General features: G+C 35.0%; 1 protein-coding gene across 1 annotated transcript in view; it reads right to left on the bottom strand.

Annotated features, from left to right (window-relative positions):
• Positions 1-5,465: 5,465 nt before the first annotated feature.
• NOX4 (NADPH oxidase 4) overlaps positions 5,466-13,469 on the bottom strand; it is a 147,851-nt gene continuing 139,847 nt past the window's right edge. Inside the window, exon 18 of the mRNA XM_060303886.1 lies at positions 5,466-7,680. Within this exon, the coding sequence (XP_060159869.1) occupies positions 7,560-7,680 (121 nt within the window). The 3' untranslated portion in view covers positions 5,466-7,559. The remainder of the gene's footprint in view (positions 7,681-13,469) is intronic.

Raw genomic sequence — 13,469 nt, forward strand, 5'->3', positions numbered from 1 at the left:
TTTCAGATGGTACTGGAACACAGGTGTAAAAAAGAAGACAGAGCAAACTGCTCATATTACACCTATGTAAATGTCAGACATACCTGTGAGTTATTATTCTTTATTTTGTGTAATGCACAAATTTCAAAAACGGGAGATGGTGATATATTGGAAAAAATAAACAAAATCCTTTAAGCAGAAGTTTCTATATAGGTGTAAATATTTACAGTATAGTCAATGTTTAGGTAAAATAGAAATCCGCAATGATCAACTATGAAAACTCAACATTTAGAATTCATAATGTACATATTATATTTTATTAATTTTTATGAAGAGAAATATGTATAGTTTTGACATCTTAAAATTGTATAAATATTTCACTGTTTTGATAAGCACAATTATGAGATTTGAGAATAATACCAAAAAACAAAGAAACCAAAGATAAAATCCAAATCCCAAACCCAGCATAGTAAATTTAGAGATTAGAATTCCATAATTCCCAATTATACATCCTGCTGAACTGAAAGTTACAATAGTGTTGACAAGCTTGTTACTACACCACGTTCAAAATTTTTCAAAGCAACATTTCTTAAATATTACTTGTTTAATATCTTCACAAGTAAGACTAGTGTGATCATTTGGTCTTTCATTAGGATGAAAACAATACTAACACACTCAAAATCCTGGAAAATTCTTGATTATTACTGCCAAAGGTGAGCAATTAGTTTACAATGAAAGGAATTTTAAGAATATTTATCCAACCTTTATTTGTTTAGCAAAACAATGAAGGTTTTTCTGCAAACGTACCATAACTTTACAACAATACAATTACATATAAAAGTAAGTGTATTTTTTCCAATTCTTTACAAATATTGAATCTGAGTTAGTGCTTCTTCCCCAGCACCGCGTAAACTCACACTTCCATTTAGCCCAACAAGAATAAAATGCCACACCTAGAATGCTGAGTGTCTCATATTGTGATGAGTGGGCTATGCATCCTCCAATTGTGAACCTGCCACCATTGAATGCTTATTGATGAAAGATGGAAAGTATCATTACACATCATTGCAGAATGTAATTTTCATATAGGCGATTTTCCTTCAATCCATCATAAAAATATTCTCTCTCACATACACATGCACATTCATAATTTAAATACAAATATCTATAAAATAGTGTAAGCTTTGATGAAAATATATGATACAAAGTATCTTTGTTAAGAGTAAGAAAAAGATAAATTTAATTTATTTCCATCTAGGAAAAAATAGCTATGATGCAGTGCTTTTTTCTTTTTTAGAATTATTTCTAGTTCTAAGATAAAGGCCTTGGTTTTAATCCAGTAGGAGGTCTCAAAAACACCTGCTTTTCTCTCCATCAAACCTTAAATAAGCAAGTAACTTACAACACCCTCCAGCAATTGCTAGCTCAACTGTCATAGATCAATACAGCTATCTCCAGCCACATTGGGCCTGACCAAAAATAGTCAAGAGGAATTCAGAGGGCAGTTGTACTGGACAGACAGGTGACTTTGTTTATGGAAATGTCAGAAGAACCAAGGGAGATAGCGGTGCCAGTTTGCTTGTGAGTACTTCTTTACTTGCCCTGAAAATACAAATACTAATTCTTTCAGTTACAATGGAGTGTGACTCAGAAAAGCCTGTGTTTTCACTCTCTTGGAGCAGTGTTTTATTTTGACTGTGCTATCAAAAAACCTATTAAGAAAGGTTTGCTCAGGAAGTGTATCCTTCTTCATCACCCTTTCCTCCTCTCTCCCACATTCTTGCCCTACTGCATCCCTGTAAGTTTAGCAGAGGTAAATATTATTCCTATCCCTATTTTTATGCACATGGTCTAATACTTTCCAGGGGTAAAGGCTACAAGTCTTCTGATTTCTAACCCAGGATCCTGTTCACTCCACACATTGGAGGTAGCTGAATAAATAAAATGATGAAACTGGCACACTCTCGGGAAGAACTGCCGCCAATCATTTCCACTTTTTAAAGTGCTTTCTATGTTTCCCAACTCTGAATTTAAATTAAATTTTCATGAAAAGAGAAGAACACATAGACAGTTTCCTGCTAACGCCATTTGGCAAGCAGATAATCGCCATCTTTAAATACGGATGTAATTGTACCTAGTGGGTACCCAGTTATGTGATTAAAGACGCCAAGCTGACTCAAGAGCTGGTATTTTCCTGACCTGGATAGTCCCTGGGAGTTTCTAGAATAAACTGTGTAGCACATCTAATCATGGAGAATGGAGTGCAACCCAGGTCACATTCCAACACATGTGTGGTAAGGTATTTTGCATTCCTTAAGGCTCAGCTGGAGAGGATACCCTGGAAGATTTAACTGCTTTCTCCCTAGCCAGTAGAGCAAGCAAGGCTCCCATTTTATGCCTTGTGGATATTTCTCACCAGTAAAATGAATTATATAGTCATCCTAAAATGATAACTAGGTTCAGATGAATCTGCTGATATAGCTGAACAGATACACTGTTATGCTACAGCACAGAGAATATCTTTCTCAGCGTCTGCGTTGTTAGGAAGATTTCATTCCCTGTGTGGAAGGATAATTGCTGAGAAATATGACCTTGCAATGACAGAACATCAATGTGCAGTGTATGTAGCGGCAGCAGTGCATGGCAGCCTCCGCTTCTTTATTGCCTCATATACTAGAGCATTTATGTGGTATTGGTTTTCACCTAAATATTGGGGTTGTCTCCAGGTCCACTAGTAGCTCATCAAACTCTAATTCTTATAGAAGCCAAATATAATTCTGATCAAAAGTAAAGCTTCTGCTAAAATTCTAGTAGCAATGAAAATGTGAAAGGATTCCTAAAAACAAACACTACATTCTTGACATTTCCCCAAACCAGAGTAATAGCTAGTTTTGCCCACATTTGAGCATCTACATTATGGAAAAAAGCATAATCGTGTCCTGATCTGTTAAACAATTTCTCTTTCTCTGACTCCCTTGTTTTCCCTCCTAGTTTTGCTCCTATGAGGCATTTCCTGCCCTTACCGATTCTTAAATTTCAGTATTAAGATACCGCATTAACATTATTGGGGATTTTGCAACAGTGTAAAATACAATAAAAAAAAATCTATTTTCAGATTCTATAAGCAAGAATATCAAACTTTTGTATAGGAGAAAATAAAAATTCTGTGTATCTGCTTCAAAGGAATTACTGGTGTGTGTTCTAAAACAACTTTGCTTAACTCTGCTAATTTTAAGTGATTCACACAGCCTTTTTTCTCTTTTCCCTTAATGGACCTTTCTTTGCTAAGTATTGGAAGTCTGCTTCTTTTCTTTGCAGAACCTCATCTAGCTAGCTTTTGCAACTCTGTCCTTTGAGAATACTACAGAATGAAATAAAGAAGTTGGGGTAATGGAGGGGCGATTTAGACAGAAGGAAGTGGCGAGTTCTCATTGTTCTGTGGTAGCTGAAGTAAATGTCGATCTCATTATGCTTGATTTCATTTATTTCTTGTCTCAAGAGTTTACAAAAAGTTGACTTTCTTCTCCTGAACAAGAAGCATGTTATGGTCATGTGAATAGCGAACAACAGTCATTTGTTTTAATATCAACATTTCCCTGGGTGGTTAGAAAGCTGGTGAGGTTATGACTTCTATCTATCAATCAATTTAAAATTACAATATTAGCATTTCCTAGAAACTATACTATTACATATTTCTCCACTACAGAATTCTGGAGAATATAATCCCTTTATCACAATTGTCATATTTTAAAAGTGATTATCTAGAAATAGGTTCTAATATGCAAAACATATAAGACTAACAAATTATAATCAGAAGATATATAGGGAAAAAGACTTATTTTCTGTATCTGAATCTGGAATTAACACTCATACTTTATTTTCCACATAGCACTAAATAGAGTTTATAGGAGGTTCAAACTAACAGCTGTGACTTATAGATGTTTATGTTACAGGGAGGGGGAAAGTCGTTTTCAGTAGCAGAGATTAGAAAAGCTGGACTCCAGTTTCCACACTGTGACAAACTCAGTGGATGACTTGAAGCAAGCTTCCATCTCCATTTGGGTCTCAGATTCCTCAACTGCAAAATAAGAGTACTCCTAACTTCAGCATTTTATGTTTCTGTAATATAACCAGATATGAAAGTATCCTGGACAGCACAAGAAAAAGAATCTGTTTATCATGAGTAGCACTTTAAAATGTGTCTCATGGTTTGTTTAGAAAAATCACTGTTCAGCTGAGTTTACCATCCTTAAGGAAAAAAGAAACAATTTTTTTTTTACTTAAAATTTTTTCTCCTTAATATAATGAACATTCTTTAGCACCAACATTATCTATTGATGACAACCATGGCCCGCTTACTTCTAGCAAGCCTCTTTAACAATGACTTATAATTTAAATCCATTACCTGCTGTGAATGCTCCAAGTAAACACTGATTTGGGGGGTTACAAGTAACATGGACATATGGATTAAGTCAATTCAGCCTATGCTTTGTCTACATTGCTTTTATTTATTTTTTATTTTTTTTTTGCTGTACGCGGGCCTCTCACTGTTGGGGCCCCTCCCGTTGTGGAGCACAGGTTCCGGACGCGCAGGCTCAGCGGCCATGGCTCACAGGCCCAGCTGCTCCGCGGCATGTGGGATCTTCCCAGACCGGGGCACGAACCCGTGTCCCCTGCATCGGCAGGCGGACTCTCAACAACTGCGCCACCAGGGAAGCCCCACTGCTTTTATTTTTTTGTTTTAAGTGCTTGCACTATCACAATCACCCTACTGGCATTTAAAGTCACTAAATAAAAAATACTATCAGTCATTTTACTTTTAACTTGAATTTTAAAAAACAAAAAAAAAGTAAAAAAAAAAAAAAAAAACCCAACAACTCCAGAAAACAAGCCCTAAATGTATGTCTGGGGTGTGTGTGTATGTGAATCTGAGTTTAGTATTATTATTGATATGTGAAAACCACAGCATTCCCTTACATAAAACAGGAGATCCAAAAGAGATTAAAAACTGCATGGAAGATTCCATTGGATTCTTTGTTTTGGGGCATATAAAGAGAATTTCCTTTCCTTTGTCCATATAGTTCATGTCTTAGTATAATCCTATAAAAAAAGGATAGTTTCATCCAAAACATCAGAGAAAAGAAAGGCATAGGATAAAAAAAAAAAAGCACCGATAATGATGATTATTTGTTCAGAGTTTCTTAAAAAGGAATCCTTGCTTTTGGAGATTGTGGGCCCCCCAAAATTATATGTAATACTTTGTAGGTGTGTCATAGTATTCATCTTAATCAGGTTCTCAAAAATATACATTACTAAAAAGACTGCTAACTACTGACCTAGTCCAAAAGAGAAGTCTTCATTCCAGAGTGAGGAGCAATTGCCACAGTTCCACCACTAGCCAGTGTCACTGACAGCCCCAGAACTGAGATCCTTAAGGCCACTCATGCTAGTGCACACTCAAATAAATTATGTTTCTTAAACTTGTGTCATCTTGTGAAGAAACTCTGCCTGCTTTATTTGTTGCAAATGTAAAGTCAGCTTATAGAGATTTCAAGGATACCTTTTCAATTTTAACATTTATTGCCATTAAAATTACTGTTTTAAGATTGCTCCAACAAGAATTAGCCCCAGAGAAAGAATCCCTCAAAACAAAACAAAGCTCTCTTGTACATGCATGACGAAGTCTTCGTTTCATTCCTACTTACAGAAGCAAAAATTACCTATGTTTAACACTCAACGTTGGAACATCCGCTAGAATTTAAAATAGGCAAAGAAGCTCATCTAGTATAGCAGACCTACTTGGAAAGATCATTCTTCTTGAAAAGTTTTCCACCAGTTTTACTAAAATGAGGTGTATTAATATAATCACATAAATAAATTATAATTAGTAAAGAGTGTTGCATATCAAGCCTGTACTAACTCAAGTTTCTTTTTACCAGTTTTTCCTGTTATGTGTTTTTATGAAAATTATTTTTATTTTAGAAAGTGTTGCCACGATGTACTGGTTATTAAATATGCCTTCAGAGCTAAATCTGCAGGAACATTGCACATTTCCCATATCTTTTTCTGACTCACTTTCCTTCCGGAGAAGGAGAAGAAAGAGTTCCAAGGAGAGGAAGAAAGAGCTGTAAGTAATATGTTCATGGGCATTTAATGCTAGATGGTTTAACATGCTTGATTGCTACTGGTGAATCAGAGCTAAAAGATGACAGTAGCATCTATCACGTTATGTTATACCAAGCAAAATTTTAACAAAGGCACGACAAGCTACACTGCTGATTCCAGCAATGTGCTATATTTGGTTGCAATTGATAGATGTCTGCAAAAGAAAATCACTAAATTGTAAAAATGCCTTAATTTTTAAGGTAGTGAATTATATTCTCTGAGCCGAGAATATAATGGCCGGGGAGCATAAACTGATAGGATCACACAGTACAGTCCTAACAGTGACTTTAAACTCAGTAATTCTTTATCAGGACCCAGAATACCAGACAGTGCAACAATAATATTCTTGATTCTGCACTTAAATTTCAATAAGCAAATAAAGCATTCCCTCCTGTATAAAGAGTAAAATATAGGTTTCCTATTCAGGGTTGTGACTACACTTTCAATGTCTCCAGCATAAACCAATGTGTGACAAAAGAGAGAGAAATTATAGCTCAGTGACCTTGGCAGACATAACACCCTTTGGTCTTCAAAGTGCAAACTAAACAAAGCCCCTTAAGAGGCTATGATAAACTGCATTGGGAAAAAAAGTAAATAAAAATAATAGAGGCCAAAATGCTGAAAAAGTTATTAGTCTATATGTCCCTTTATAATTTATAGTAATGATATTTTCCTCATTAAAATGCAATAGTAATAGATTAAATAAATTGGGGATAGAAAGGACTGATTAAATCATTGTGTCTAACACGTGCCAAGGGAGGGCAGATTTCCCTAGACTAAGGAACAAAGAAGAAAGAAAAATATAAAAATAGGTATTATATCAACATCTGCAAAAGGTTCATTGAACATGAGTAGAGGTATTAGCATCAGTAGTAAGCAAGATTAGATACTGACACAAAGTACCCGTATCAATGGCGTCCTGTGCTGTATTTTCAGACTTCTAGTATATTTACCTGGAGCTTTTCTAAATCAAAGCTTCTCTGTTTATACTCACGTAGAAAATGTAATCTGAGTTTCAATGAATTTTTAATTTTGTTCAATCTTGCACTTGTTCAACCAAAAACAATTTAAAGAGGACCAAAGCTATCAGCCTCTCAGTGAGCAACACCTTACTAGGGAGTTCTTGAATCTGCCATAAAAATCAACAGTGGGCATCTAATAGTTTTCTTTTAATTTGAGCAGTGAAAAGTGAATAATCACATCAAATATTCTTCAGGGCCTCTTTGGTTTCCAGATTAAACATGGAATGTGACCTGTCATCTTGCCACATTCTCTGCATTTCCATTTTAAATAATCATAAATAAGAAAACCTTGCTACTCTTTGGCATGACACAGTTGTTTGATCCAGCTGCATTTCAAAGTCTTAGAAATTGCACTCATTCCTTCTTTAGAGTCCTTGTTCATTTCAAAGGTTTTCAGCTGAAAGATTCTTTATTGTATTCAAATCTTGTCCCATATGAATTGTTTTGATTACTCAGTTTATGAAGAGTCTTAGAAATCGAATTAGGTCCACAGCAAAAAACACCAACTGTTTTCCTGGAAAGACAAAGGGAGAAAATGGAAAATCATGTGGGAAATTAGGCAGAACATGACAAGAAGTATCTTTTAGTAGCATGTTTAAGGTGTTAACAAAGTTAATTTCTTGCTGCTTTGCATACAAATAATTTTCCAATTATTTTTTTTGCATACAAATAATTTTCCAATTATTACCAAATATAAGTGACCACCGGGAAGATATGCTTTTCATGCCAGAGATCAAGATCATTCAAAGGATATAGCTATGAGCACATATTTGTTTATCAGACAGAGTGAGCAGTCTGCATGTCATTGATGAGGGCAGAAACGAAGTCAAGAGCTGCAACTGATAGCTGTCAACTGCTCCACATTTGACATATGAATAGATTTCTATCCACCCTGGACCATATCAGTTCTTCTCATGCTAAATGTTTTACAGACATTTTTTCCCCCTAAAGATCCCGTGGATTTTCATGGGAAGTGGTGAATAAGTGTAAAGAAAGGAAAGCTATTACCAATTTGAAAGGATAATTTAAATGACTAATTTATATCTACATTATAACAAAAAGCCTACTAATCTGGATACATTTTCTTTTTTATTTATGTGCCACAATAATTGTAACAAATACCAAGCAGGTTTTATTATTTGCTATATTTGCTAACTTAAAATTTTGGTAGATAAATTATACATATTGCTAACAAATAGAATAAATAAATCCCACAAAATGATTACTATTTCACATTGATTTCCTGCAAAGTTTGTTGATTTGCATTGAATTCTTCCTATGATATAAAAATGATTGACAATTCTTATCATATCTTGGACAAATCCAGTATGTATTCATTATCTGAGAATAATTGTTGCTGAAAAAAAGACAGTGAATCCATTTAAATGGGTACCAAAATTTATAATAAATACTGAAAAAAGTTTTATTAAAATTTTCACCTTGAAAACTGAAACAACTACAAAATAAACTTTTACTTGCAGCCATGATGGAGAAATAGGGGCTAGATTTACCCTCTTGAATTAAAAAAATAGGACAAAACAGATAACATATGAAACAATTATTTTCAGATACTGGACAACAGGCAGCACTGAACTGTCATCCCTGAGAAAAAAAGAAAAAACAAGGTGAGCCCGACAGCTATCCCTTCTTGTGACCTGAAGGCAATTTAGAAGCTGTAGCACAGAAGAGGGAAATTCATGCAGAGACTGGTGGTCTTACTGAGTTAAAGAGAAAAAGAATGGAGTTCATGAAGGCCAAAGCAGCTAGGACTTGATATCAAAAGAAAGAAGCTCTGGAGATCTGCAGAGGAGTATCCTCAAGTCTTTGGCTCAGTACTAATCTCCTCATATGTGAGAGGAAACCATGTGAAACTGGGTAGAGAACTACCAAGGAGCAGTAGGTCAAACAACTCTGAGTTTACGCAAGGCTGTCAACAATTCATATTCCCACAGCCCAAATGGAAAGCTCTAAATATAATACATTGGCAATGGATAGTGTACTAAAGTTATTACCTTGTTTGCAAAGGGTAGGGAGGATGTTGGTAAAATTAGCCCAGATTGGAGGCTGCTCTGGACTCATACTAACAAAGCTTAATAAAAGCAAGCCTTGAAAAGATCAAACTGACGGACTTCCCTGGTAGTGCAGTGGTTAAGAATCCACCTGCCAATGCAGGGGACATGGGTTTGAGCCTTGGTCTGGGAAGATCCCACATGCTGCAGAGCAACTAAGCCTGTGCACCACAACTACTGAGCCTGCGCTCTAGAGTCCGCAAGCCACAACTACTGAGCCCGCATGCCACAACTACTGAAGCCTGTGTGCCTAGAGCCCGTGCTCCACAACAAGAGAAGCCACTGCAACAAGAAGCCTGCACACCGCAACGAAGAGTAGCCCCCACTCACCACAACTAGAGAAAGCCCGCATGCAGCAACGAAGACACAATGCAGCCAAAATAAATAATAAAATAAATTTAAAAAGAAGAAAGATCAAACTGAACCCAAGTAACAGAACTGTATGCCAAAAACAATTCCAACAATATTGAAAAGAATAAATAAAAATTTAGAGTTTGATGTCTAAACTTCAAAGTGTATAGCATTTAATAAAAAATTATCAGGAATGTGTATAGCAAGAAATTATGAACTATAACTAGAAGTGTTATGGGTTAACTTTTGTCCCCTTCCCCAAATTCATAGGTTGAAACTCTAACTCTCAGTATCCCAGAATGTGGCTGTATTTGGATATAGGGCCTTTAAAGATGTAATTAAGATAGAGCGATGTTGTTAGGGTGGACCCTATTGCAATCTGACTAGAGTCTTTTTAAGAGGAGGAAATTAAAGAGACACTAGAGACGCACATGCACAGATAAAAGACTGACCATGTGAAGAGGCAGCAAGAGGGTAGTCATCTGAAAGCCAAGGAGAGGTCTCAGAAGAAATCACCCTGCTAGCATCTTAATCTTAGACTTCTAGCCTTCAGAATAGTGAGAATATAAACTTCTATTGTTTAATCCATCAAGCCTGTGGGATTTTACTATGGAAGTCCTAGCAAACTAATACAAGAAGAAAGATAAGTCAATAGAAATGGGACGAGAATGACAGAAACGATGGAATTATTAGATAAGGTCACTGAAACAGTGATGAGAAACATGTTTCATATGTTCAAAGAAAAACATCGACATGATGAGAAAGGAAAAAGATTTTTTAAAGGCCTAAGTGGAAATGCTAGAGATTAAATGAAATATTTAAAATGATAAATATACTGATGGGTTAACAGAAGAATAGGCACTGAAGAAGAAAAGATAAGTAAACTTGAAGATATAGCAGTAGAATATATCCAAATGGAAGTACACAGAGAACAAAAATTGGGTGGAAAAGTGAAAAGAGCCTCAAGGTCCTGTGGGACAATACCAACCAGTCTTTCATATATGTAATTATAGTCTCAAAATAAAAGAAGACAGAGGGAAAGAGAAAAAAAATTTGAAGAAATAATTACCAAAATTTTTACAAATTTGATGAAAACAAACAGATCCAACAATCTAATGAACTCCAAGGAGAATATGCACACACACACACACACCCACACACACATAACAACATAACGCAAGTTATAATAAAACTCTGGAAACCAGTTACAAAGAGAATAACACAAAAGCAGCTGACAGAAGGTGGGGGCAGAGACACACGACAAATAATAAATAGATGAAGGATAGACTTCTTGTCACAAACTATTTATGTCTGAAGGCAATGAAGTGAAATCTTCAAAGTGCTGAAAGACAAAAAAAAAAAAAAAAGCAACTATTCTATATCGAGCAAATTCTATACCAAACAAAAATAACTTTCAAAATTGAAGATAGAATGTAATCTTTTCTAACAAAAGGTGAGAGAATTCATTACCAGCAAACTAGCACTATAAGGCATATAAAGGGAATTCGTAGGAAAGGAGAATGAAATCAGATAGAAATGTGAATCTTCCCAAAGCTATGAAGGAAACCAAAATGGTGAATCTGTGAATAAATACACTGTATATTTTGTCTAATTTTTAATCTCTTTAAAATATAATTGATATTTTAAACAAAAGTAATAACAATACATTATGGAGTTTATAGTATATGTAGAAGAAAGATGAACAAGAACAACAGTCAAAGAGATGCAGGGTGAATGGAAGTACATGAGGTAGTATAACATTATTTGAAGTACACTGTGATAAGCTAATGGTGTACACTGTAAACCTAGAGCAATGCTTCTCCAATTTCAGCTTCATCAGCATCACCTAAGGCACTTCACAGACCACAGATATCAAGGCCGTATTCCTAGATCCCCTGATTCAGCAGATCTTGGATATGGCTCCAAGAATTTGGTTTTCCAACAAGTTGCCAGGTGATGCTAGTCCAAGGATTGCAACTTGGGGAACAATTCCTTAAAGAAATAACTAAAGTCAAACAGAGAGGTATGGCTAATATGTCACTTTAGGAGAAAAAGATGGAATCATAAAATAACACTAATTGAAAAGAAAGCAAAGAAAGAAAGAAAAAAGGAAAGAACAAATGAGATAAGTAGAAAGCAACAGTAAACTGTTGGACTGTAACTCAATCCATAGGAGCCAAGATAACTCAATGAGGAAAAGATACTCTCTCCAATTCATGATGTTGGGAAAACTGGATATTCCCATGCAAAAGAATGGAACTGCACCCTATCTCACTCTACTCCCAAAAATTAACTCTAAAGGAATTAAAGACTTGAATATAAGACCTTAAACCACCAAATCTTAGAAGAAAACACAGAGGAAAAAACTCTTTGACAGTGGTCTTGGCAATAATTTCATGAAACTGACACCAAAACTACAAGCAACAAAAGCAAAAATAAATAAGTGGGACTACATCAAATTAAGAAGCTTTTACATAGCAAAAGAAATGATCAACAAAATGAAAAGGCAAACTAGGGAATGGGAGAACATTTTTGCAAACTACATATCTGATAAGGGGTTAATATGTAAAATATATAAGAAATTCATATAACTCTCTAGCAAAAAAATAATAATAATAATCCAATAAGAGGAAACTCTTTCAGCTTTTCACCATTGAGTAAGACATTAGCTGTGGGCTTATTATATAGGGCCTTTATTATGTTGAGGTATGTTCCTTCTATACCCACTTTTTGGAGAGTTTTCATCATAAATGGATGCTGAATTTTGTCAAAAGCTTTTTCTGAATCTATTGAGATGATCATATAATTTTTATTCTTCAATCTGTTAATGTAGTGTATCACTACATGATAAAAAAATAAATAAAGATACTGAACCATCCTTGCAATGCCTTGGATAAATACCACTTGATGATGGTGTATGTTCCTTTTAATGTATTGTTGAATTTGGTTTGTGGTGCTGGGAAAACTGTACAGTTACATGTAAAAAGAATGAAATTATAGGCTTTTCTCCCACCACATACAAAAAGAATCTCAAATTAGATTAAAGACCTAAATATAAGACCGGAAACCATAAAAAAGGAAAAATAGGCAGAACGTTCTTTGACGTAAATCATAGCAATATGCTTTAGGATCTATATCCTAAGGCAAAGGAAACAAAAGTAAAAATAAACAGGACCTAATTAAAGTGAAAAGCTTTTGCACAGCAAAGGATACCATCCACAAAACGAAAAGACAACCTATTGAATGGGAGAAAATAATTGCAAATGATATGACTGATAAGGGGTTAATATTCAAAATATATAAACAGCTCATAAAACTCAATATCAAAACAAAAACAAACAACACATTTAAAAAATAGGCAGAACAACTGAATAGACATTTTTACAATGTCTATTCAATTCATTTTTACATTTTAAATGTTGGCGAGGTTGTGGAGAAAAGGAAACCCTTGTACACTACTGATGGGAATGTAAATTGGTATAACCAGTATGGGAAATAGTATGGAGGTATCTCAAAAAATTAAACTATCATATGATACAACAATCCCTCTACTGTGTATATATCCATAGGAAATGAAATCACTCTCTTGAAGTGTTACCTGCACCCCTATGTTTATTGCAGCATTATCTAGAATAGTCAAGACATGGAAACAACCTTGGTGTCCATAGATGGATGAATGGACAAAGAAAATACGATGTGATGTGATACTCACACACTGAAATATTATTCAGCCATAAAAAAGAAGAAAATCCTGTTATTTGCAACAACATGAATGAACCTTGAGGGCACCATGATTAGCACAATAAATCAGACAAAGAAAGACAAATGCTGTATGATCTCACACATTTGTGGAATCTAAAAATCCCAAACTCACAGAAACACA

The sequence above is a fragment of the Globicephala melas genome, chromosome 8 (assembly GCF_963455315.2).
Source record: "Globicephala melas chromosome 8, mGloMel1.2, whole genome shotgun sequence".
NCBI lineage: Eukaryota > Metazoa > Chordata > Mammalia > Artiodactyla > Delphinidae > Globicephala > Globicephala melas.